Below are 25,887 nucleotides of genomic sequence, written 5' to 3' on the forward strand. Positions count from 1 at the left end.
CCCCCTCCAGCTCTCTTTCTCTAATATAAGATTGTTCAATCCTGTTTATTGATAGTGCTTGGCTAGATTTAGCTAGACATATTCCCTGTAAAGCCCTCATGCTTGTGAACTAGGGCTATACAAATAAACTTGACTTGACTCTTATCTCTGTGTGTGTGTGTGTGTGTGTGTGTGTGTGTGTGTGTGTGTGTGTGTGTGTGTGTGTGTGTGTGTGTGTGTGTGTGTGTGTGTGTGTGTGTGTGTGTGTGTGTAAATGAGTTTAATTTTTTATTTTTACCATTAACCAATTTTTCACATCAGAGGAAGAGAGGAAGACCGAGAAAGAGAGGAAGACTGGAAGAAGAGATGAAAACAGATGATCTGCTAAAGGAGCAGCCAAAAGAAGAAGAAGAAGAAGAAGAAGAGGGGGTACTAACAGCGGTCCGAATATATACGATTTTATTATTATTATTATTATTATGGAAATATGGTCTAGTAGTCTAGACTTTTTAAATGTCATTATACATTCACAACAACAGATGGCACCAAATATCTGTAAAATGAGTGTTCCTGGCTGACAGCCGACATCAGTGTCAGGCGCCTGAAAGATGGATGGAGAGACACATGTGACAGTCTCTCCAACAAAGTGGCTCAAAATTAACCAACAACAGAGGAATAGTTATGATGCCAATTTTAAGAGCATTGTGACCAATGCAGCAGAGTCATCAAACAACTCTCGAGCAGCCAAAAAAGTGTCTCAAATGTAATGTTCGAAGATGGCGAGCCCAAAGACCGTCTTAAAATGCAAACACAAAATCTTACCGTGGTCCTCAAAGCAGCCGCGTCCAAGAGACTCGACTGTTCAGTTGTAGATTCTGTAAAAATTTATTGATTTGCCAGAAGCGAAGACATGGCATAATAATAAACATAACCATGATGTTATTTTTATAATGACTGATTTTAATGATTCAACCGAGCGGGTTGGACTCGGTGGATTAGTATTTATTCCGTTAGGGGGCGATATCGGGCGATATGCGCTGTAAGTACACGTCCGGCGGCGAATCAATTACCACCGAAGAAGAACTTCATTTCCGACCTAAACAACAAACATGGCGGACGCTTATGAATGAATGTCATCACGCTCTTTGTCATTATCCTGACAGTAACGTTACAGCTGAATGACAACTTCGGGAATTTGGTTTGTTGTCTTGCTCAAAATGCAGCCCGAGTTTCACCGAGGTGTGCTCGATAAAAATGCAAACGTTCATATGGTTTTGTCATCTCTGTCGCCGATGTAACACCCAAAACGTGTTTCTGTTTAAAAACTAGTGTCTTGTTTTACTCGTGTCCATGTCGGCGTCCGTTCTACAGTTTTGTCTCAGTAAGCGCTACTTAGTGACATCATGTAAACGATGCTGTCATGTCCCCGCTCCGGTGCGGGGCAGCAGGGTTTCAGCGCAGGGGACCAGACTGCAGGTTACCACGAGATGCTGCTCTACCGAGACGGACCATGAAGTGAGGGTGAGGTTCGCACCCAGTCCAACAGGTAAGCCCCTCACTAACAAGCGGGGTCCACCCGCTATGCCGACCACCCGCAATGCCGACCTTAGGTTTAGGCGTGGGGGTGGGAGAGGTTAGGTTTTGGGTTAGGGTCTGGGGGAGGTTAGGTTTAGGCATGGCATGGGGGGGGGGTAGGTTTGGCGTGGGGGCTGGGAGAGGTTAGGTTTTGGGTTAGGGTCTGGGGGAGGTTAGGTTTAGGCATGGGGGGAGGTTAGGTTTGGCGTGGGGGCTGGGAGAGGTTAGCTCCACCGACACGCTGCACGCCGCCTCGCTCAGCTGGTTCTGCTTGTGGGCTATCGGCATTGCGACCTGTCGGCACTGCGGCCTGTCGGCACATAGACGCGGCACCCTAACAAGCAGCACTAACATGTCCCTTGTCAGCCAAGAAAAAAGTAAGCTCAGGCATTAGAAGTCTTCTAGTTCGGCAGTCTATGGATTTTCACTTCAGGGACTAATGTCCTATTAAAGACATAGTGTCTACACAATGAAGTTCTTGCTCCTTAGTATATTTAGTCAGTTATTTAAGTTTGTATATTTTCTGAGTGACAATCTATAAAGTGCTCACAGTGTATATCGCTCTGTGTTGCAGGCTTCTTACACCTCGGAGGCCTCCGCACTGCTCTCTACAATTACATCTTTGCCAAGAAGTATGGAGGCTCGTTTGTCCTGCGACTGGAAGACACGGATCAGAGCCGCCTGGTGCCAGGAGCAGCAGAGTCCATAGAGGACATGCTGGAGTGGGCCGGTAGGAGACACTGGTCTAGTCCTCTATCAGGGACAGCCCTCTGTCCGTGCAGTGAGACAACTGCTTCAATTACATGTTTTTGTTTTGTTTTGTTTTTGTTTTTGTTTTGTTTTTGCCGTAGGGATGAGATGATAGGTTCAGCTAGGTTTGATTTGGTACACAAGATTGGCTTCACAGTTAAATATGATCACTATATTATTATTTTATTATCATTTACCGTAAATTAAATCTCTTCTGAGGGAAAACAAGTCTCCAGACCATACTGAAAGTAATTTCTTATATATTTGACTGCAGTTGACATCTGAAATTCCATGTTACAAAGTTGTGTTAAATAGCAAATTTATAGTCTTATGTACAGCACTTATTCCTCCTCTTCCACCCCTCACTTTTAGGTATACCTCCAGATGAGAGTCCTCGTCACGGCGGGCCGGTGGGCCCATACCTGCAGTCCCAGAGACTGGACCTCTACAGCCAGACGGCCCAAAAGCTGGTGGAGAGAGGTCATGCCTACTACTGCTTCTGCAGCACACAGCGACTGGAGCTGCTCAAAAAAGAGGCGTTGAGGACCGGACAGACTCCAAGGTGGCTAGATCACATACACACACCCACAGTTCACCTACAGTCACACACTGGATGAGGGTTGGGTATTGGCAAGGTCCTCACGATACGATACGTATCACGACACATGGGTCACGATACATTGCAATACAATACATATTGCGATATATTGCAAATACTCTACATAATTTACTGAAAATTAAATTTGTTGTGTACCACCCAGGTAGTGTAATAATATGTACCGTACATCACTTTATATTGATAACTTAGTGGACAAATTGAGTCAACACTATGTGTTGAGTGTGTTACTGGACGCACTGAAATAAAAAGTATTCTTATTGTGTCACGGAACACATGGCTGTGCAAAAAATCGATATGGAGATATATCGCGATACTTTTCTGAAATATCGATACAGTATTGCGGGGAAAAATATTTGCGATATATTGCCGTATCGATTTTATTGCACAGCCCTACACTGGATAGTGGATAAACACATACGGACAAAGTCATGGAATTAGTAAAATCCTTTAAAGGTTTGGAAAAGTCATGGAATCTTTCTGACTGTAATGAAATTAATTGTTACAATAATCTTCTGTGGATAACCTTCCACATAATGTAACATAACAGTCAATTTAATTTCTGTAGCTGTTGACGTAAATCCAATAAAGAGGAGTGTCTTATTTATCCAGTGTAGTAATACTTTCTGGTATTGATTTAGAGTCACCGCCTCACATTACTGTACATGGAAAATATATTATGGAGCCTTGAAAAGTAATGGAAACGTTTTAAAATTGTATCCATGAAAATGTGTGAGAACCCTGTTTTTTTTTAGAGTTGAAGCATCAAGCGTCTTTCCGTTTTCTCTGCAGGTATGATAACAGGTGCCGACACCTGCGGACTGAGCAGGTCCAGGAGAAGCTGGCTCAGGGACTTCCACATGTGATCAGGTTCCGTCTGGAAGCAGGTGTGGAGCCGTTCCAGGACCTGATCTTCGGTTGGAACCGTCATGAAGTGGCCCAGGTCAAGTAGGATTCATTAATGATGATTGAACTGTTTTCAATTACTGTGCTGCTTCCACAATAATACCGTTTCATCTTCAGCTACACGACAGTCAAACAATTAACATCACTGTAACATTTCCTGTAGTTTCTTGTTTTGCCACGGTAGCAGTGTACACACTACATGATGTGGCACAGAAGTCGGTCACTCATAAAATTCTTCACTTGTATTTAGTTGTGTAGTTTGTGCCAAAAAAAAGAAGAAAAGAGGGCTAGATGTAGGGCTGGGCAATATATCGCGATATTTTATTTCTCGATACTGTATCGATACTTGGACGCCAAGTATCGCAATATTATTATTATTATTATTTATTTTTTCAGGGCATGCCATGCCAGGCCTCTGCATCTGGTGATTCCCACCCCTCAATACTGTATCGATATTTCCCATATCGATGCGTTCAGTAACACTCAACACTCAGTAGTTTTGACTAAATTTGTCCACTCACTTATCAGTATAAACTGATGTACATATTATTACATTACCTGGGTGGTACACAGTGTGTTGTATCTTTAGCTCTATTATTTAATTTTGAGTAAATTCTGTAGAATATCGCAATATATCGGAATATGTATCGCATCGCAATATATCGTGATACAATCGTATCGTGACCCAAGTATCGTGATACGTATCGTATCGTGAGATCCTTGCCAATACCCAGCCCTAGCTAGATGTCTAATTTGGAGAATGGTTGTGGAGATGTTGGCAGCACTGATTGTCTGTTCTTTCTTCTCATAACATTCTTCCTCTTTAGGTGGAGGGGGACCCTGTGGTGATAAAAGCAGATGGTTTCCCCACCTACCATCTTGCTAACATAGTAGATGACCATTACATGAAGATCAGCCACGTTCTGCGGGGCTCGGAGTGGCTCATCTCCACCTCCAAACACCTCCTCATGTACCGTGCTCTTGGATGGCAGCCGCCCACCTTCGGACATCTCCCGCTTCTGATGAACAAAGATGGCAGCAAGCTGTCCAAGAGGCAGGGGGATATCTTCATCCAGAGCTTCCAGCGAGACGGGGTCTTGCCGGAGGCTCTGCTGGATATCACCACCAACTGTGGATCTGGATTCAACAGTAAGTGATGTTGGGGGTAAAGAGACAAAGCAAATACCAATAGGAAGGAAACTATATGATATACATAAATCTATGATTGAGTTAATCACAAAGATTGCATCTGGAAAAAAACAACACACAAAATGCAGTGATGTTCAATTAAAAAATATTCTTGAAATGTGAAGTTCTTTAAATGTGTGTGCATTACTGTTCAGATCAGCTGTGGAAGTACAATCATATGTACTTATAAAGCACTTATTATGTCACCTTGCAGCCAATCGAATGGGGCGGAGGATAGATGAGCTGATCTCCGAGTTTAATCCTTCAAAGATCACAACCCACTCTGCTTTGTTAGACCTGGAAAAACTGCCCGAGTTCAACCGGTGAGTCAGAGCTCTCTGTCTTCCTGTCGCTCTGTTTCAATATACTGTATCTGTCTAGTCAGCACTTTCTCTTGATCTGTCTCTTTTCGACTGTCCATCTTTCTCTCTGCTTGTTTCCATTTCTCTCATCTAGGCCTCTTCTGCCCCTAAGGCATAGGCGTTCAAGGTGCTCAGGTCTTCATTATACAAAAATCAATATAATGGATAGTTGTAGCCAAGCAACTGATTGCTCAAAGATACACTCCATGCTGATCATACTGTACTCATAAAGCAAGGGTTGTCACGCTTTATTGGTTGCTATGCTAACTCTTGTGGTAACGAGGGAGATTTCTAACAAGGGACTTTCTGGCTTTGACATTTGATTCATATGTGTTAGCACTACTTTGAAGAACTTTTTGAGACAGTACACTATTGCTATATTCAAATATGAGATATAATGTATACCATAGTGTATTACCTGACTTGGCTCCCCAAAACACAAAACCTGTGCAAGCACACCAGTGTCTTCATATTGGATAATACTGTATATAGATTATTATTTATTTATTTATTTGTTGTATATCAATTTTTTGACTTTTTTTTGTCATTTCACTTAAATGTGGCTCATATACTGTAAACCCTATATGGGAAGATTTCCCCCGCAGTCAAGTATAAGTTAAAAAGCCAAATGTTGGTTACCTCTCTGTCATTGCCTTAGAATCCACCTGCATCAGCGAATAGAAGATAAGGAGCAATGCAATTTGCTGGTGAAGGATCTGCAGGGGCAAATCCAGCAGGCCTATACAGCAGAGATCCAGGATGAAGTCCTCCATGAGGATTATATCACTCAGGTCCTACAGCTTCGCAAGGTAAGCCATAACAACACGCATTTTAACATTATACGTTTGTGCCATTTATTAAAAAAATAAATAATAAGCAGACTCACTTTGATGTAAATGCAACACCAAAACAGCTGCATAAGCTGATTTAATGTTGGCTCTATGCAAGTTTGCAGTTATTATTCATACAAGGAAAATCTGGCAATACAGTCCTAAAACGTGGCTATCATAGCAGTGTCAACACCTGCTGCCTTTCATTACTTGGGGAAGTCTTGTCCAGGTGACGATCAAGGTCATGAGTCAGACTAGGCCCTGAGTCAGACTGCGCTCGCTTTCAGAGTGTTGGTACTTTCCTCGCTGCTTTTTACACATCACTGCATCACAGCATGCCACCTTCCCCAAGTTACCACTCAGTTGTTGAATACTGCCTGGTTCTATCACATGTGAAGGAGTATAAAGGCTAATTATGAATGTATGTATTATAACAGTGCATTGAGTGTTTTATTAATGATCTATTCTACTGTTAGTGCTGGGACATTGTACATATTTAAACATTGTATGTATTTATTTTTGATGTGATATCACAATATGGTTTGGCTTATTAGCTTATCAACTTGTTTCTATTCTATTTGTGCCAATAAAGCTAATTTTGAATTTGAATTTAAAGGGGGAGAACCACTATAGTATAAGTGCAACAGCTCTGTTGAACAGAGAGAATAAATATAGCTCCATAGAAATGGTTTGGTTCAGATACACAGCCCTGACACTGATCCGAATGGCTTCACATTCAAGACTGTAAGTTTGGTCAAAAATGGCACGTCGCATTCAAGTTGTACCCAAAGCTTCTCCATGGAAATGCAGAGGAAACGTTTCATTGGTTACTTATTTCTAGTACATATTAAAAATTACATTTCAGTGTTTTGTCCACTTGATGGTGCAATTTGTCTATCATGCTTTAGAGCCATAAACATGAATGAAGTGAGTTTTTTTTTACCAAGTCAAGGATCTTACATTACTTAACTCATTGAGTGCCAGCCACTTTTGGAGAACGGACGCTCCCAGTGCCAGAGTTTCAGAGCGTTTTCAGTGATTTCTCAAGGCCCACAGAATATTGTGGGATATTACTATGTAAACACCGAACACGCACAAAGAACGATGAGACTCTCTTCTATCATCTGCAAAAAAAAGTTTATTGATATCATTTTCCGTTCTTTAGTTATCAGCCGGAGAAGATAGGTTGACTTCAGCAAAAACACACGTTTCAATTTAGAATCTGAGATATTCAGCCTTTTGTGAAAGGAAGCATTTCAAGCACATCATTGACTCTGAAGCTAATATTTTCTGATGTAATGACACCTCAAAAATAATTTCCTTCAATAAAACAGTGAAAACAAAGGAATTTTGTTTGGCCAAATAATATTTTTTAGCTGCAACCAGCAGCGCTGGCCCCTGCGTGCGCAGACCCTACACCTTCTTGCTGGTCTTGATTTACTGCTGGTGGGCATCAGATGAATATCTGCTTGTTTGCCTGTCTCTGTGCATCGAGCCTGCTGCTGTCTGGGTCTGTGTTTACTGTCAATGGTTGTATGCTGTAGTGCCCTGCGTGCCCCACCCCGCTCCTCCTCCTCCTCCGTGGGAGTGTCTCTGGGGCTCTGCTGCGAGTGCGTTTGCTCTGCGTTTGCTTTGCACTGAAAAGTGCGCTGCACCCCGCTTTTTCACAGCCTGTCGCCGGCTCCCAGCTGAGAATAATGTAACTTTTCAGAAAGACGCTGGTGTCGGCAACTAAATCATATGGAGGGGCTATCGCAGCGGAGACGGAGGGGCTCAATTGTGGCAGCAGATTGATTGCTGTTCACAGGCACAGCTAACGTTATGCTTCATGCATATAGATGCCACATGACTTCTTCTCTCTTTTTTCCTCGCCTTTCTCTAATCTGGAGAGCACTGTCGCCACCTAATGGGTCCCTAAAATAGCTTTTACACATTCAACATCCACCATACTTTCACAGGAGATGGATCTGGCTTTGATCCACGTCCCACCGTCAAAAAACGCAATTGACGAACATACTCGTCCTTGGCACTCTACGTTACTAAACGAATTGACGAACATACTCGTCCTTGGCACTCTACGTTACTAAACGAATTGACGAACATACTCGTCCTTGGCACTCTACGTTACTAAACGCAATTGACGAACATACTCGTCCTTGGCACTCAATGAGTTAAAGTCATAATTATGAAATGAGATGTTGACAACATATTGAACATGGTCTAAACTTTCAATATATAGGTAGTCCAGGACAACAACAATGTGTTTGCCATTGCAATGGTGGTCTGACTCTATCTAAACAAGTCAAGTTTCAGATTAGGGTGGATGTGAGAGGTTGATAAATGTTAGGTTGTCAGCATCATCTGACATATTTAGCCAGAAATGTCTTATTATTTGTTCACGCCGTAATAACCGCTACTTACAGTTCACTACAGTTCTTCTACTCTTGTTTCTCTGCACTGCACTGTTACCTTCTGTCGCATAGGGCCACATCTCCTCCCTAAAGGATCTCGTCACCCCTGGTTACTCTTATCTGTGGGTGCGTCCGTCCTTCTCCTACCAGCAGGTGATGGCACTCACGTCAGAGGCCCAGCACATTGCCTCACTAGTGTTGAGGTATGCACTATTAATAACTCCGTAACTACACATTTTTGCTTTATTTCAAGCACAATTGTGAAAGTGTTTGTGTGTTTGTGTCTGTGTGTGTGTGTGTGGTCACCTGTACATATAGACTGATAGAGGACCGAGGTGAGGAGCTGGCAGTGGATCATCTCAGTAAGGATCTAAAGACTCTGGCTAAGCAGGCTAAGGCCACCAAGTATAGAGAAGTGATGAAGGTGTTACGTCTGGCTCTCAGTGGTCTACAGGTACGATCTGGATGACATGATGCATATATATTTGTTAAGCTAATGATAGTAAATACAGATCTTAACTGTACCCAATGTTAATTTTATTTGATTGGCACTTTTCTAAACAAAGTTGCAAAGTTCTGTGCAGCTTCATGTGTCTCTTGTTTATTTCTGTTCATGGTACTCTCTCTGAACAATGTAATTCTAAGCTAAATAATAAAATACAATGTAAAATGACAACGATCACTTAAGCCCAGGCACCACAGTGATGCAATCACCCTACAGATTATACAATATAGAAAGGGGAAGTTGCTTCTGATTGCTTTTCCATTTCACTGACCTCTGACCTCTTTGTATGTTTCCCTTCCTCTCTCTCACCACCCTGCAGCAAGGTCCCAGTGTGGCGGAGATGATGGTCTCTTTGGGACCCGCCGAGATCAGCCGTCGTTTCCAGAAGCTTCTGGCTCTCACACAGATGAGCTAAAGACTGGGCAGCATCTTCTCACTGTGTCACTTCACCTCACACTCTGATGGACATGATGACAACAAGAGCCGATGCTGAGGACACGGCCTGTATGTTCACAGCTGTCACGAGAGTTACCTGCTTCACCTCGTCGTGCATGACCTGGAGTCTGCCATGCTTAAACGGACACAGTTAAGATGATCTGTGCCCCCACTGATATCAGCCTCGATATAAGCCCAATTACGGTAATACTTCAATTATAAATATTTGATAAATGAGTTTAAAAACAATTTTCATACACATGGTCTGGTTCTTTTATTCATTGATGTGAGACTTTCCAGATGTAAGCCACGTTGTGTAATGTCCCCCGCTGTTGGGAATTGAACTCGGACTCTCCAGCATGGAAGGTGATAGCTCTAGCAAGGAGGCTAAAAGCCATGTGGTCTGTCGCGAGAGCTTTTCTTGAGGCATCGGGGACTGACGTTTACTCACTGCACAGCACGACCGCTGGCTACGGTTACACAGGCCCAGGGTGACACCATGCATTCGAGTGTGGGAAGTAACTTACAATTGCAGGAATATCTGCTATTATGGAAAATCACATGTTAAATAATCATTCATGTTCATTGCATTGTAGTGCAGGTGCATATGCTGCAACTGTAATAGGGCAAATAGCCTAATGTTCCCTAATTTGCTTCAGATCTCATTTTATGAGATTTTAGTAGGTAGGTATTTGCTTTTGTGACGATAAATGATAATAGCCTAATGAGTTGCTTATAGGCTACTTGCTGCCCAGCCCTACCACTAACAAGTTGAGGTTAATGTATTAAAGATATATCTTCGTTGTATTGAAATTTGATATTGAACATAATATTTGTTTTGATATATTTTTCAATTTCCACACTCGCGTGGCACTCATTTGATTTAAAACCGTATCCATTAAGACTTGAAATGCTTCGGTGGTGGTATGCTGTGTAAACTAACTACCGGTATATGATTGTAAATTTGTAGCCTGGCTTAGGCTATCATTGTTTTGTTTTTTACTTTACTTGGGACAACACACCACACCCACCTGTGCAAATCCACACAGCTAACGGCATTATAGTGAGAAATAACTATTTTCTCACTTGAAATTTTAATATAGAATTCATACTAAGTGGTAGCCTATAAAACTATTGTATTGTATTGTTAAGTGTGGGAATCAACGCTTTTGTTCAAGTCTAATTTTCTTTTGATCAGTTGTCTACACATAATGATCACGGATTCCTTTTTCATTTAATACCGCCACACCGCTTCCAGTCTGAGTATGGCAACAACATCCACACGGGGAATTTGGGTGTAATTGGTTTGGCACGCCTCCTGACCGCAGACGGGTGTGACTGTGTGAGAGTCACATGTTGCCAGGCAGGCAGCGCTGCGCTGGAGCCGACAGGCAGCAGGCAGTTTGACACCTCTCCGCAGAGAGAAAGAGTTGACCAAACATATCTGGACGGACGGAGTAAACGCACAATGGCGACCAGTGACATGGACGCAACTTTGGACTCATGGCTCAGTAAGTGAAGAAGCTTGGGTGGGCTTGCTCTATTTTGTTTATAGATCCGACCTACCTACCTCAGTTTATAGCCTATGACTTTTCTCAATAACCTAATCGGTCGGACTGCACTTCCTAGACATACTTTGCAATAAAAGTAGGCTATATTGTGCGCTGGTTCAAGGCTTCATTTGGATTATTTAATCGGTAAACGCCTTATTGTCGCTGAATATAAGCAGCTGTAAAACGAAACTTTAAAAACAGGTTTGGTGTTGCCTTACCAAAACATGAACAGAACAGGAAGTTTATCTAGTTTCTGACATGCGCTCCTGCGGTGGAGTGAGTTGCGTCTGAGCATGCATGCACTGTGTGGTTTATCTGCTGCAACTGCTGCTCTGTGTGTGTGCGCACAACCTGACTTCACCTCCAGTCCAGACCTTATCCTGTAATACAATTCAAACAAGCAGAAGGCAAGGCAAGCACGTTTCATTCACACAGACACACACAATAAAACATTACAAAGCTTAGTTCATGTAAAAGAACAGGCAAGATGCATTACACTGTGTAGCCAACATGTTTTCGTGTGTGTGTGTGTATATATATATATATATATATATATATATATATATATATACACACACACATATATATACGGTGTATATATATATATATATATATATATATATATATATATATACATACACACACACACACACACACACACATATATATATATATTGCATGTATGTATGTATATGTATATTGCATGTGTTTGATGATGATCTGCTTGTCTCAAGTGTTTCTTTGAGTATTTCTTGCCTTTGACTGCAAAGTGTTTGATGTGTTTCTCTGGTCTTTGTCCCAGACCAGGCCACAGACCCAACCAACCAGGAGGATAGATGGGACTGCATCCAGGCCTTCTACCAGCTTGTCAACCAAGAGGCCGATGGGTAACAGTCTTTGCACCTCATATACAGGGTTCGATTTTGATTGAAAAGCCTGTTTGAGCACTCACATGAGCCTGCCAGAATCTCCACATTTTCAAAACTTGTTTTTCAGTTCCCCCCCCTTTTTAATACCCCGTTGACGTTTTCAGGACAGGCCAGACGATTCTGGAAGTTACTAAATTACCAGAACAACAGTTGGATGTGAAGTTGCTTCACATCAATGTGTTGTCGTCACAGTTTCTCAGTTACACCATCGAGCAAGCATGAGGAACTCTAGAGCGCCTTTTTCCTTTTGGCTCTGTTTCTCTTCTCAATATTTTTTTTTAGATATTTTCTTGCTCAGAAATGGATTGTATCCCTTTTCACATTGTATACTGTATGTGATCATATTTTTCTATTTTTCTCTGGTCCTTGTTTGTGCACCTTAGTTTAGCAAAGTTAATGCGTAGAATTGTCTTCTGTTGATGTTGGTGGAGGTGTAGCACTTTCTTTGCTTATAGTCTATTCATAGCTTTCAAGGGGCGTTACGTGCTGCCGGGAACACCCACCTGGTGGTCAAAAAAAAACTTGTTGATTCCGTTGCCTGCGAGTCAACTCACGCTGTTTGTTCAGCCAATGTGCCGGATAGCCTACCTGTTGTGCTATCGGTTGCACTAAACCGACGAGGAGACACGCCTGGCTTGTGTTTTACAGAATCCCGTCGGAGAAAGAAAGGAGAAGGTTGTGGATTTGTGCGACGTGGTTCAGTCGCTGGGGAGGGCAACATTTTTTTGCTTTTTTTTCTACCATCAAAGTACACACGTCTTTGCTCTTTGCGGCCAACATTTCATCAAAGGTAAGCTCAAGTAACGTTAACGGGGTATTAATCATTATTGTAACGTTACTTGAGCTTACCTTTGATGAAATGTTGGCCGCAAAGAGCAAAGACGTGTGTACTTTGATGGTAGAAAAAAAAGCCATCTTTTTTGCCCTCCCCAGCGACTGAACCACGTCGCACAAATCCACAACCTTCTCCTTTCTTTCTCCGACGGGATTCTGTAAAACACAAGCCAGGCGTGTCTCCTCGTCGGTTTAGTGCAACCGATAGCACAACAGGTAGGCTATCCGGCACATTGGCTGAACAAACAGCGTGAGTCGACTCGCAGGCAACGGAATCAACAAGTTTTTTTTTGACCGCCAGGTGGGCGTTCCCGGCAGCACGTAACGCCCCTTGAAAGCTATGAATAGAGTACCGCAGGAATAAGTCCAGAAGACCTGGCTGTTAGCACTTCTGATTTACCTACCTACCTGTAAAAGACAGTGGGTTTTTTGTATTGTATTTTGGTGAAACGCTTGAAATGAGGAGCACTTTTATAAATCCCTGTTGTTTTTACTTGATTTTCAGAAAACGCTTCAAAAGTCATAAAAGTGGTCCTCATTTATGATGATTATCTTGCTGAACACGAAGTTGGCTGTTTCATAAACGTTTGTTAACCACAGACCTTATTTCATTTGCATTTAACCGAAATCCCCATAAAATCCCATCGACTTTAAGACAAAGGAACCGAAACTAGCATGAGTAGCTGAGTTGGCCTGCAAAAACACATCATCCCTGCAGTGCGATAGTCTATTCAGACATTTGAATGCGTGTCATTATTAGTGATTCAGATTTTGAATGTGTGTCATTATTAGTGATTCAGATTTTGAATGTGTGTCATTATTAGTGATTCAGATTTTGAATGTGTGTCATTATTAGTGATTCAGATCTTCTTCTGGTCTCAGCCCCCAGGTTGCCACTCGTCTTCTTGCCCATAAAATCCAGTCGCCCCAGGAGAGAGAGGCTCTGCAAGCTGTCACTGTAAGTCTTTATTGAGCAAATCAAACTCCTAATCTACACATACATTGCACACATGATACAGACTTTATAATAAAGTAATTGTATTATGATAAGTTACTGCAAGCAACTGAATTAGATCTCCTTTTGGAATTAAAACTGAATGGGTGTGTCCTATCACATTTAATTTGGGATAAGCACAGAAGGGTGCAAGTCCTTGTTTTGAGACAGACATCAACCATTATTTAATGTTATTTCCCATGGCTCAGCATTTATCACAATAGATTTAAGCAGTGGTACGCAAACTTTCCCTACTCAGGCGCCACATTGACGGGGGGGGTCTTTGCAAGAGCCACAATCCCAAAAAGTCCCCTTCGTCCCTTTATCTTTTTTAGATTTTTATTTATTTATTTATTTTAAGAGGACTTAAAAGAGACACAACTACCCATAAAGGAGGCGCATGTGGCTCTAGAGCCTCGGGTTGAGTATCATGCTTTTGAGATACAATCCATTCACTGAAATATAACGTCATTGTTTCAGCAGTGGGGGGGGGGTAGGTTGTGAAGAATGACTAGTCTGTGACAAATTTTTATCACATGGCACAAATGACATGAGGGGCATGACATGCATCTTCTCGGAGCCCGTCGCTCTTGAGAGAAAGTGACCATTTTTCCACTGCAAAACTTATTTTTAGAGAAGCAAGCTTGTCAAGGTTCATTCCTCTCCTGTCATGTGACGCCTGCAGATGGTTAACTAAGATCATTCATTGAGGAGTCTGGTATCTTCTTGCCTGTGTGTTGAGTAAGAAAGAAACTGTTTTTCTTTCTTGACGCTACAAAGACCGATGAACCTTGAAAACACTCTGCTCACAACGGCTAATTCTGATCCTGTGCTTTTATAGGTTTTAGAGGCTTGTATGAACAACTGTGGCAAGAGGTTTCACAGTGAGGCAGCAAAGTTTCGCTTCCTCAATGAGCTCATCAAAATCCTAACACCAAAGGTACGGCTATATTCATAGAGAAACAGCTTTCCTTGGTCATCTGGAAGCAAGAACAATTACATTTTCAATTAGTTTTTTTTAGCTGTGCTACCTATTGGGTCGGGGGGGGGGGGTGTTACTAACAATTTGAAATTGTAGGGGGAAGATGAAATTGTAAAATTGAAAATGTGAAATTGACAATTATGAGTGCACCAATACAATACAAAACACACAGGTCTTCAATACAAAATAGTCAGATCTCTCTTTTCTCAGTGCATTAGTTCTTGGGCAGGGTAGTGTATAAGCTGCCCCCTACTGGCTGTTCTGCAATTGTATTGATGAGCAGTAGAGCAATATTCTACCTGAGAACTGCACAGTAATGTAATCTTCTGTAACTGATCTTCTGTTGACATAGACTTGTCAATCCCATTTAACCAGTTATCAAGCTGTAGGCCTGTATGTAAAATCACCTTCTCTGTCAACTCTGCAATCCCACTGAGGTGAAATGGAAAATTTCAGATGTAGATTAATCTATGTATTTTTGCACTGACTTGGTTGATCTGTCTGAGCAGTACCTCGGCCAGTGGACTCCTCAGAAGGTTAAAGACAGAGTGACAGAGGTCCTCTACAGCTGGACGCTATGGCTTAAAGAAGAACCCAAGATACAGGAAGCCTACCACATGCTTAAGAAACAAGGTCTGGATGCAACACAGACAAATAACACAACTCTTTCTGTCTCTGCTCAGATGTCCTGCACTTTAAATACACTTCCAAAATGTGCTGTTATACACATCCAAGCTCTTATAGGTTGAGGCCACGTCTCGTCATAGACAGTCCGCATGTCTGGGAACGCCCACAAAATGTTAAACGGCTGGCGCGCGAGTGGGGTAAAACCGCTCATATATCTCATGGGCTGACTCACCAAAAGACGGTGCTGCGGCTCTAAACTACATGTTTGGGGGTTCTAGAGGAGACGTCTGCTCAGATGTGCGTTTACTGCGGTGGTCAAATTCCCGATCGTGTCTGCCTGGGCTGGGCTATCAGCTAAATTCTAACTTTGCTGAATGGATAGAACGGGGGAATTTACCCCACCCTGACCCTGCCCCCAGGCTAACCCAGCGTCTATTGTGGGCGTTCCTAGAGCCTGTATGGGCATTCCCAGACATGCTGACTGTCTGTATAGGTTAGAATGAGCTGCACCTAGAATAGCTTGATGAAAAGACAGAGCACACAGTTCATATCTTAAATGTATAATATCAATTTATGTATTTCTCAGTATTAACTTGTTCCCTCAAGAATAAAACGACTTTAATTTTCATGGTACTGTATTTTAGGTGTGGTGAAGAAAGATCCCAAACTGCCAGACACAGTTGTGATGGCCCCTCTACCGCAAAGAGCCACAGAATCTGTCTTTGACCAGGAGGACAAGGCCAAGGTGTGTGTGTGTGTGTGTGTGTGTGTGTGTGTGTGTGTGTGTGTGTGTGTGTGTGTGTGTGTGTGTGTGTGTGTGTGTGTGTGTGTGTGTGTGTGTGTGTGTGTGTGTGTGTGTGTGTGTGTGTGTGTAGGTGTGTGTGTGTGTGCGCGCATCCTGCTAATGTGTGTTATGTCATCAGCTGTTAGCCAGATTACTGAAGAGTGCCCATCCTGAGGACCTGCAAACTGCCAACAGACTCATTAAACACACCATGAAAGAGGTGAGGGGCTGGTGATGGTTCTCATGTTTGTATACCGGTATATGCATTAACAATTGTATGGTTTGCTTGTGGATTTTGTGTGCGTGTATTGTGTGTGTGTGTGTGTGTGTGTGTGTGTTTGTATACTGTGTGTTTATGTGTTTATATATTTATTTATATGTATCTAGGAGCAGGAGAAGACAGAGAAAGTGTCAAAGCGCGTGTCTACTCTGGAGGAGGTTGAGAGCAACATCAGGCAGCTCAGAGAACAACTAAACCAGTACAGCCTCGTTGGAACCTCAATACAACCCAGTGATGACTTGAAGGTATTCGAGATTATTTGCATGAACAAACAATTCAACCCACTATCTAGGCCTGTGCAATAGGCCAAAATGGAACATGGCTTTTGGAGCGAACACGGAAGACCCTACTACTGTCCTCTACTGGCTAGCAGCACACACACAAAAAAAATTACTCACCTCAGAAATATGAAGTATAAATATTATAACCCACCCCCATTGTGATTTCTTCTTCAAAATGCTTGTGCCATTAGGAAGATTTTCCATGTATGTAAGGGTGTTGGCATTTTTGTTTATTTTTTAAGATGATTTTTTGGGCATTTCGCCTTTATTTATTTTTTATATAGGACAGTAGGCAGACAGGAAAGATGGGGAGAAATAGAGGGGATAACATGCGGCAAAGGACCGCATGTCGGATTCGAACCCGGGTTGGCCGCACAAAGGGCCGAGCCTTCATGGTATATGCGTGCTACCAGGTGAGCTACCAGGACGCACAGGGTGTTGGCATTGAATGCATGTAGTATGTTAATGTTAAGCCAACACAGTGATAAACTGCTGTAGTTGCTGAAACTAGATTTAATTTAGTATCACATGACAGATTTTAGTGCTAGTCAATTACTACTCAATTAACACAAGTCCTCTTCTTTAGACAGCTGACCTGTCGTTGCAGATCCAGGATACTAGTCATGATCAATTATCACAGGCGTTCCACCTCTCATCCATCTTTTAACCGCTACGGTGTTTTTGACTTTATGGAAGGGAATCCAGGAGAATTTGTGTATCTAAACAGTTGTTATACGACAATCTCTTAGTAGAACCGATACATGAAGAGATCATGCTCATGACTGCTGAATAAAGATAAGAGTGCTGGCTAGTCAATTTCAATTAAATTGGCTTTATTGGCATGAAGGAACAAAATGTTCATATTGCCAAAACAATGGAATTCGTATTCATTTTTTAAACAGATGTTAAGAAAACAAATATTCAAAGGTTTGTTCATAAGCACAAATGAGACTTTGCAGCCTGCAAAATGGTATTTGGGCAGCTCTGTGACTGACTAACTCAGAGCAACTCTTATTTTCCAGCCACAGCTCCTCATTGAATTTGACGAATGTGTTTGAGTTGAAGTGTGATAGAAATGATTTGATCCTTCCGTCTCCTCACTGCAGGTCCTGTACGAGCGCTGTGACAGGCTGCGGCCCAGCCTGTTCCGCCTGGCCAGCGACACCATGGAGGATGACTCAGCTCTGGCACAGATCCTGGCAGCTAACGATGATCTAACACTGGTAGTAAATGCCTATAAAGACAGGGTGGGCAGAAGGGAGTGCAATGGAGGAAGAGTAAGAAGTCAAAGTGCAAGAGAAGTGGAGGGCACAAATAATGGTAAACCTACTATTTATTTATTTATTTATTTATTTATTTATCTATTTATTTATTTATTTATTTATTTATTTATTTATTTATTTATTCTGGTTATTATTTGACCATGTGAACAAAATCCCGCCTCCATCTTGTTTTGCCCCATCCAGTTTGTTGCTGCTCTGTTCTGCTTCGTTCCTTTGACCCTCAGGGAAATGTCTCCCCTTTCTCCAGCTCCCCCAAGTCCCATCAAGAGCTACCACCTCATCGACCTGTCGGCGCTGGACGCCCCACAGTCACACGGACGAGCCGGTTCACCCGCTCCCTTCGTTCCCTCGCCCCCCTCGCCCCCCTCGCCCCCCTCCTCCTCCTCTCTTACCTTCCTCCCCTGTTCTCTCTCTCCTCCTCCTGCCTCTCATCTGCGGCGTAGCACCTTCCACTCAGCGGTTGACCAGGAGTTCACCGAATTAGGCAAGGCCCGCATTCATACTCTGGTCTCAGTTATTCTCTTCGAACACAGAGACGTGTGTGTGTCGTCATCTAATGATGTGGTGACCTGTGATTATTATTACAGGATTAGATCATCTGATGTCAAAACCCAGCGAGACTGGAGAGACGCCAAAGACGTACTACGAGGAACTAATGAAGGTGAGGTTTGAATCTGGGCTTATGGATCAATATTTTTGCTGGTTTGATTTGGGAGAGAATTCAGTGTTTGTTTTACACGAGCTATCCTTTCTATCAGCTTAGTGGAGAGATCCAAATGAAAGATGTTGGGCTGCAGTGTGGAGGGAGCGGCGGTTTGCTCACAGCCCGCGGGTGTGGAGAGAACAGTGCTTCATCAAACGGGACAGACATCTGGTAAGGATGGATGGATGGATTAAATTACAAATCATATATATAGAATAACTCATTTCAGTTTTGACATTATATTATTCCTGATCTTAAGTACAGTTCGGAACCGTGCCGGTGAATATTCACAAATATCTCAAATAGCCAGGAACAAGAGATCATTTGTGATGTGACACGGATACACAAGAGAATGAGGAAAGTATGCATCATCTAGTTTGCCACTTAGTAATACGCTAATTTGGATGTTGAGGTTCAGACCATATGATTCAAAGATACATCCTAGGATGCACTGGGACACATCTTCAGTGATATTTCCTGAGGACTTCGGGTCTTTCGACATCATACACCCTCGCTCAGGGGACCCAGCCAGGGTTGATCAGACCCTGGCTTGCGTCCCAGCAGCATTGGCTCACGGATGGCTCCTCCTGATCCAAAGCCATCTGGAGGCCCTCACTGCAGCCTCCATGGTGGACTTGATGGCGTTCCTTTTTTCAGCCCCAGTGATGCCAAGTAGAGTGTAGACCTTGCACAGTGAGCAGCCAGCAAAGCCTCTAGACCGCACTTCAATGGGGCTTCACAGCGAGCCTTCCAGCCTCTCCTCCAGAGATGATTGACCAACTCCATAAAGGCTCTGATGGGGGAATGCCGCGTGATTTCTAACCCCACATAGGATAAGCAATAACCACGCCCTGTGGCGCCGGGATTGGCCAGGAGCATTGAAGCTTGGGACTGAAGGTCTCATTATTACCTGGGGTTTTTCATCTTTTAAAATAAAGATGTTTAAAAAAACGATTGCTTGTTACATTTTCAGTGCTGTACCTTTTCTCTGGGTAAGAATTGAGCTTGAAATTAACAATCCTTAATACATTATATTATATGAGCTATGAACGTGAACACAACACCGTTTATATTATTGCATGTTTTTGTAGATTGTGTACATTGTGTAGATTACAATTATTATGCTTATTATTATTATTACTATGCTAAGGAAGGTAGGTGACCATAATTCATTTCAATGTCCGCTCTCGAAATCGCTGTCCGTTCTCAAGAGCTATTCAGTTGGTTCATGAAATCGCTGGGCTGCGTGCCCTCCAGTGTTGCTCCTGGCCAATCCCGGCGCCACAGGGCGTGGTTATTGCTTATCCTATGTGGGGTTAGAAATCACGCGGGAAGGCCAGATGACAGACTTGGAAGGGGGCGGGGCCTCTGCACTCAGTTTCAGCTGCCTTCACCACCATATGGAACGGCCGAGTAGGATAACTGAGATGGTGCACTCAGTTATGATCCCCTTTTTCGAGCCGGTGCCAGTCTGATGATGTATTTGCAGAAGTGACTCTGAGCCTGAAGTTCCTGTAGTAGTAGATCAAGGATGAGATCTTTGATCTTACACGGTGTCGGTCAAGGGTAAATCTCAACCAGCTTGTGGGGTATTGAGCCATATGCAAGGGTGAGGTCAAGCCAAAGCACAACTCAGTCCCCCTTCCCTTTGTGCACCTCTCTGATCAGCTGGGTGACAACTCCAGCGATGCCACTTCTCTGGACCAAGGTGTCAGTGTAGCGCAGGCATTCTTTAGGAGGAAGTCTGTCATCCTTCTGGATAGGACACTGAAGAAGATCTTCCCCTCCACGCTGAGATGCAGAGATGGATCTGAACTGCTCCAGCTTGGTTGAGTTCTCTTCCTTGTGTATCCAGACGCCCTCCGCCTGCCTCCACTGGTCCACTACAGTTCCCCCGCGCCAAATCACTCGTATGAGAATTGATATGAAAAACAAAATCACACTGACTGGAATGTGATATTACACTGGGAACAATTAAAAGCAAACGTGTTCACAAGATGGAGTCTGCAACTGTGCATTTTGTAAAAAAATTTACAGTGAATGTGACAATGTATATAGCTGTCTTCTGCCTTTAGTTTCAAACCTGTGTTGTCTTTTCTCCTGTTAGGTCACTCCGCCAAACCCAAACATTTACTGCGTTGGTACCACCATCCAAGTCACCAAAACAACCAGCGGAAGTGACTGGGTCTCCAGTGAAATTGGAGGAGAGCTTGTGTCCCCCGCCATCCCTGACAAACGTCCATGTTCCAGTGGAGACGATCAAATCCAGTATGTCCCCTACGTATGACATTTCATTGACGTGTAGAAATAGCTGGATCTCTTGCCTTTCTTCTTCTGCAGTCATTTTGAAGCTGTAAGTTTCATAGCATCTTGGAACTCGTTGCTTATTCAAAGACATTCCACAGCACCAGCAGATTTAGCAGAATTTATCAGACTTTCTCTGTAGTTGTGAAAACGGCGATTTTGAATAATAACAAATCATACACCCCGATTCCTTTCAGTAAAAGAAACATGGGTGGGGCAGCAACAACTGTCATTAAATATTATATATATTGTGAAGCCAGATTTTAGGAATGCAAACGGGCTTTCGACGAACCCCACTGAGCGACTGGCTGCATACCTTAGGGTTCCAGAGCCCCACTGAGCGACTGGCTGCATACCTTAGGGTTCCAGAGCCCCACTGAGCGACTGGCTCCATACCTTAGGGTTCCAGAGCCCCGCTGAGCGACTGGCTGCATACCTTAGGGTTCCAGAGCCCCACTGAGCGACTGGCTGCATACCTTAGGGTTCCAGAGCCCCACTGAGCGACTGGCTCCATACCTTAGGGTTCCAGAGCCCCGCTGAGCGACTGGCTGCATACCTTAGGGTTCCAGAGCCCCGCTGAGCGACTGGCTGCATACCTTAGGGTTCCAGAGCCCCACTGAGCGACTGGCTGCATACCTTAGGGTTCCAGAGCCCCGCTGAGCGACTGGCTGCATACCTTAGGGTTCCAGAGCCCCGCTGAGCGACTGGCTGCATACCTTAGGGTTCCAGAGCCCCGCTGAGCGACTGGCTGCATACCTTAGGGTCAGTAGTTTTCTATCTCAGTGTTGTGTTTTATTTTCTGGTAGGTCAACTGGAACCCATCACTCTATATGACCAGGGCGGGGTCCGTGTCTCCCTCCATTTTGCCAAAGACACTCCACCAGGACACTGCAGTGTTGCTGTGGCAGTCATCTCTACGGTCAACACCTCCACCCTTCCTGTCAAACACTTTGTGTTTCAAGCTGCCATTCCTAAGGTCATCATTGAGTGTCTTACCTTTACGTAGGAATGTGACAAGGTCACACAAAAAATCAAACCCTATGATCAAAATACCATATCCATTTTCAAACTACAGTGTGGGTTGTAGTAAACTGTACACAGCAGTTGTAATGGAGGTGTGTGTGTGTGTGTGTGTGTGTGTGTGTGTGTGTGTGTGTGTGTGTGTGTGTGTGTGTGTGTGTGTGTGTGTGTGTGTGTGTGTGTGTGTGTGTGTGTGTGTGTGTGAGAGATATTATGGGCATAATATACGCTATGGTGTTCCACGTGGTTCCATACCCTCTGTATATGTTCCCAATTGGAAAATAATCAGTGAGCATGGTATCAATTAGCATTCATCAATGCTGATACTCTTTATCCTTTGATAAGATATACTGTAGAATAGATGAACAAATCTTTAGCTGTGACCAGCAGCTCTATAGACGGTTTTAACTTGACAACAAAAACATTCTAAATTGAACCCCCGCTCACTTCCTGTTGCAGTGTTTGCTATGGACATAAAAGAAAAAAAAACATTCAAGTGCAGGACTGACCATTCCGTGAAAACTGTCTATACAGCTGAGCAGCGAAAACAAAAGTAACAATGTCGAGTGAATATTTCTGCAGTTTGCCGAATGCTGAGAAAAAGGAAGTGCTGTGGGGTTGCGCTCTGGTGAAAACCGTCTATAGGTCGGTTGGTTCTTCGGTTGGTCCACAAAAAGTTCACCACCTTTGGTGGCCACAGCTTTCGCCCTAGGAGGCTGAAATTTGGGATCGAGGTCAAGTGTGTGTGTGTGTGTGTGTGTGTGTGTGTGTGTGTGTGTGTGTGTGTGTGTGTGTGTGTGTGTGTGTGTAGGTGTGTGTTTGTGTTCATGCCAATTGGCTATAAGAAGGGCAGTTGGGCGGGTTGCCAATTTCTAAATGGAGGGTGGCAGAGGCAGAGTAGCATGGGCTGCCCCTACCATTTCGGAAATTCACATACCGTATGTGGTCGGAGCTATTTGGAATTTGCACTTGTTTTTAAACTGAATGAAGAGAAAATGGAGATTATTCGAATTGGTCCAAATGATAAATGATTTTAAACAAATAATAAATGAAGGTATTCTACTAAGGTTCAGGTGCAGATTTTTCCTCTCTAATGACCTGATGACCCAGTTAGTTGATTACCTGCAGATCAGTTAATCCTCAGTTTGATTACCTGTCCTGCAGATCAGTTAATCCTCAGTTTGATTACCTGTCCTGCAGATCATGTCAGTGAAACTGCAACCTGCATCAGGGACTCACCTACCTCCTTACAACCCCCTCCTGCCCCCACCTGCCATCTCTCAGGTCCTCCTACTGGCCAATCCCCAGAAGGTGAGTTTAGGCACTGCAGCATTGTGTTGAGTCAATCCATGAAACCCTAACCCATGTGAAACTGAATACATGTATCATTATTAAGTGGTATTAAAGACAGTGACTTTGTTTCTAGTAAGCACAATAATGCTGCTTTTTTCCTTCTCTTGTGGGGGGGGGGGTCTGTCAACTACTGCCTCTTTCACAGATTTTCTGAACTGACATCTTCCCTTCTGTTCTGTAGCGTAAGGTGCGTCTGCGCTACAAGCTGACCCTGTTACATGGAGACCGGCAGCTGAGTGAGACAGCAGAGATAGACAACTTCCCCGACTGGGCCGCTTTGATGGGCCTCTAAACACTTCAGAGAACATTTTAGTGTGAGAAACCTCACACCTGTACAGGATGTGGACCAGAAACCTCACACCTGTACCGGATGTAGACCAGAAACCTCACACCTGTACAGGATGTAGACCAGAAACTCACACCTGTACTGGAGACCAGAAACCTCACACCTGTACTGGATGTAGACCTGAAACTCACACCTGTACAGGATGTAGACCAGAAACTCACACCTGTACTGGAGGTAGACCTGAAACTCACACCTGTACTGGAGGTAGACCTGAAACTCACACCTGTACTGGAGGTAGACCTGAAACTCACACCTGTACAGGATGTAGACCTGAAATCTAGATTCTGAATCCAGCCCTGTCAAAATCATCAATGTTTTTTCATAGTTCATTTGAAGTGTTCTGAAATGTGTCTGATTTCAAGTATTTGTTCACTATGCTACTGTATCCAGAAAACAAATGGTTTCTTATTTTCGTGTGGGGAAGGGGCGGTGCGTGCAGTGAAACCCCACCACATGCCACTAAACAGTAATGTAGGTGCACCCAGCAATGTAGCGGGGTTGATCATTGTAAGGCAAACAATCACCTAAATAATAAGAAATCGAATCTATTATTTTCAGAAAGGGTGTACCTGTTAAAACAAATATTGTCTTGCTTTCTCAAACTGTGTGCAATTCTTGCCTCCTGCCTGTGTGTTTGTGTGCATGTTCAAGCCCATGTTTGACAGGGTGATTTTACAGTATGTACATAGTGCTATTTGTGTCTCAGATAGTACATACTGTATGTGTGTTGCCATGTAGTTGGTCACATGCCTGCATATGAGTATTGCTATTTATTTGCCTCTGTGCCTTTGTGGCGTCCAAAATTTCCAGAGCCTTCAGATACAAATGTGATGCCTTTTATGTATTTATTTAATTAGGTTCGGTACCTCCCCTGTGCCTTGAGGAATGTATGTGTGAGACCCTCACGCGTTTGTATTTGCTTGTATTTATGGTGATTGATCGGTTGATTGGTTGATTGATTGATTACAACAAGTGGTGTGTCTGATGAGAAGTCAGTGCTACCATGCTCTGATGCCAAATGACTAACGCAGGCTCTCTGTGAAATAGCATCTTGACAAAGTCATGCGAACGGACCAGTGTTGCCTAGTCAGTCGTCTTATTCTGTGAAGCTTTTAGTTCAACTTGAGAATCTACTCTCTGGGGACTTGTGAACAGTTAATAATTGATTGCATTTATATTTTATAAATACTCAAAGCGCTTCACATATCGATGTGTAGCACCCACACCTGCAACAGCTTGCTTATAGCTATTAGTCAGATTTATACAAGGTCCCACTTCAGGTTGGTTGGAGGATTCTGGATTTCTTAAGCACAATTGTAATGTCTCATTGAATGCTTGTCTGTCTGCCAGCTGCTCTGTGCCATATAATAATAATATGCATTTGTATGACTTTATCAATCAATAAAAATGCTGTGTGTAACTTTTTGAGACTAGCAGTGATTGTGGCAACGTGTGTACACTTTAATTCCACACTAACAAGGTGGACAAAGCTCAGCCTTTCTGTCTGCCCTAGTCAATTCTAACCAAAAGGGTGGGGGGGTTTATGGAGATAGAATCAGCTATAACTATTGTCTTCAACAGACTCTCGTGCATAATTCAACTCAGTCTTTCGGGGAAGTTCTCGTGTCTCTCATGCCCTTTTCAGCATGCATTAAAAGAAGGAAGGCATAATGGTAGCATGGAAAGATCTGAGTAGTGAAAACAATGATGAAACCAGCAACTTATATTTCATTGATCAATCATATTTATTGTATGACATCAGCGGGTTAAAATACATGTTTATTATGTACATATATGTAACAGGGGTGTTAGATAAAGTGCCAAATACCATTTTTACAAAAAAGAAAGAGGAATGGAGGAAGACCATCACCCCCCCTACCCTGGTCCCACAGTACATTGCTTCATAGACAAGTAGCCAACTGGCTTTGAGGAAGGGTGAATTGCTAGCTGCTGGTCAGGGGACAGTTTGGCATGATCCATCCTAGTAGAATCACAGTCACAGTCTGGTTGTAGCAAGACTCTCACGACCATCTGCTCCTGATGACCGGCATGATTTG

The 25,887-nt window shown here is 43.2% G+C and overlaps 3 protein-coding genes across 4 annotated transcripts in view; 2 read left to right on the plus strand and 1 right to left on the minus strand.

The window, feature by feature from the left end:
• The first annotated feature begins 1,175 nt into the window (after nucleotides 1–1,175).
• ears2 (glutamyl-tRNA synthetase 2, mitochondrial) lies at nucleotides 1,176–9,749 on the plus strand. Its single transcript, XM_083655937.1, has 10 exons — nucleotides 1,176–1,525; nucleotides 2,129–2,284; nucleotides 2,677–2,866; nucleotides 3,713–3,863; nucleotides 4,654–4,975; nucleotides 5,229–5,337; nucleotides 6,035–6,185; nucleotides 8,690–8,820; nucleotides 8,936–9,071; nucleotides 9,442–9,749. The coding sequence occupies exons 1-10, from the start codon at nucleotides 1,330–1,332 to the stop codon at nucleotides 9,535–9,537; spliced, it is 1,638 nt and encodes a 545-aa protein (XP_083512063.1). The 5' UTR covers nucleotides 1,176–1,329; the 3' UTR covers nucleotides 9,538–9,749.
• Nucleotides 9,750–10,940: 1,191 nt separating this feature from the next.
• Nucleotides 10,941–25,211, plus strand: LOC310794059 (ADP-ribosylation factor-binding protein GGA1-like). Of its 2 annotated transcripts, XR_014553546.1 has the most exons (17): nucleotides 10,941–11,068; nucleotides 11,913–11,997; nucleotides 13,756–13,831; nucleotides 14,709–14,807; nucleotides 15,359–15,482; nucleotides 16,121–16,221; nucleotides 16,400–16,480; nucleotides 16,648–16,785; nucleotides 17,928–18,141; nucleotides 18,352–18,588; nucleotides 18,692–18,765; nucleotides 18,863–18,978; nucleotides 20,915–21,075; nucleotides 21,918–22,087; nucleotides 23,332–23,442; nucleotides 23,666–23,944; nucleotides 24,065–25,211. XR_014553546.1 is itself a non-coding variant. In XM_083655934.1 (16 exons), exons 1-16 carry the CDS (start codon nucleotides 11,026–11,028, stop codon nucleotides 23,774–23,776), a joined length of 1,941 nt encoding a protein of 646 aa, XP_083512060.1. In that variant the 5' UTR covers nucleotides 10,941–11,025; the 3' UTR covers nucleotides 23,777–25,211. The 2 variants fall into 2 exon arrangements, 1 of the variants encoding a protein (XP_083512060.1); XM_083655934.1 differs by having other exon boundaries at nucleotides 23,666–25,211.
• Nucleotides 23,840–25,887, minus strand: part of LOC310793503 (3',5'-cyclic-AMP phosphodiesterase 4C-like) — a gene marked incomplete at both ends in the record, with an annotated part of 17,773 nt that continues 15,725 nt past the window's right edge. The window contains one exon of the mRNA XM_083655305.1: nucleotides 23,840–24,126. Within this exon, the coding sequence (XP_083511431.1) occupies nucleotides 23,840–24,126 (287 nt within the window). The remainder of the gene's footprint in view (nucleotides 24,127–25,887) is intronic.

Source organism: Poromitra crassiceps (assembly GCF_964638095.1).
Source record: "Poromitra crassiceps genome assembly, chromosome: 19".
NCBI classification, from domain to species: Eukaryota; Metazoa; Chordata; class Actinopteri; order Beryciformes; family Melamphaidae; genus Poromitra; species Poromitra crassiceps.

Bases quoted from the DNA above. Each gene is read 5' to 3' on its own strand.
- ears2 (XM_083655937.1), top strand. From the start codon at position 1,330: ATGTCGGCGTCCGTTCTACAGTTTTGTCTCAGTAAGCGCTACTTAGTG. The intron at 1,526-2,128 runs GTAAGCCCCTCA...TCTGTGTTGCAG, and splicing joins GTTCGCACCCAGTCCAACAG to GCTTCTTACACCTCGGAGGC. The intron at 5,338-6,034 runs GTGAGTCAGAGC...TCATTGCCTTAG, and splicing joins AAACTGCCCGAGTTCAACCG to AATCCACCTGCATCAGCGAA.
- LOC310794059 (XM_083655934.1), top strand. From the start codon at position 11,026: ATGGCGACCAGTGACATGGACGCAACTTTGGACTCATGGCTCA. The intron at 13,832-14,708 runs GTAAGTCTTTAT...GTGCTTTTATAG, and splicing joins AGGCTCTGCAAGCTGTCACT to GTTTTAGAGGCTTGTATGAA. The intron at 23,443-23,665 runs GTGAGTTTAGGC...TCTGTTCTGTAG, and splicing joins TACTGGCCAATCCCCAGAAG to CGTAAGGTGCGTCTGCGCTA.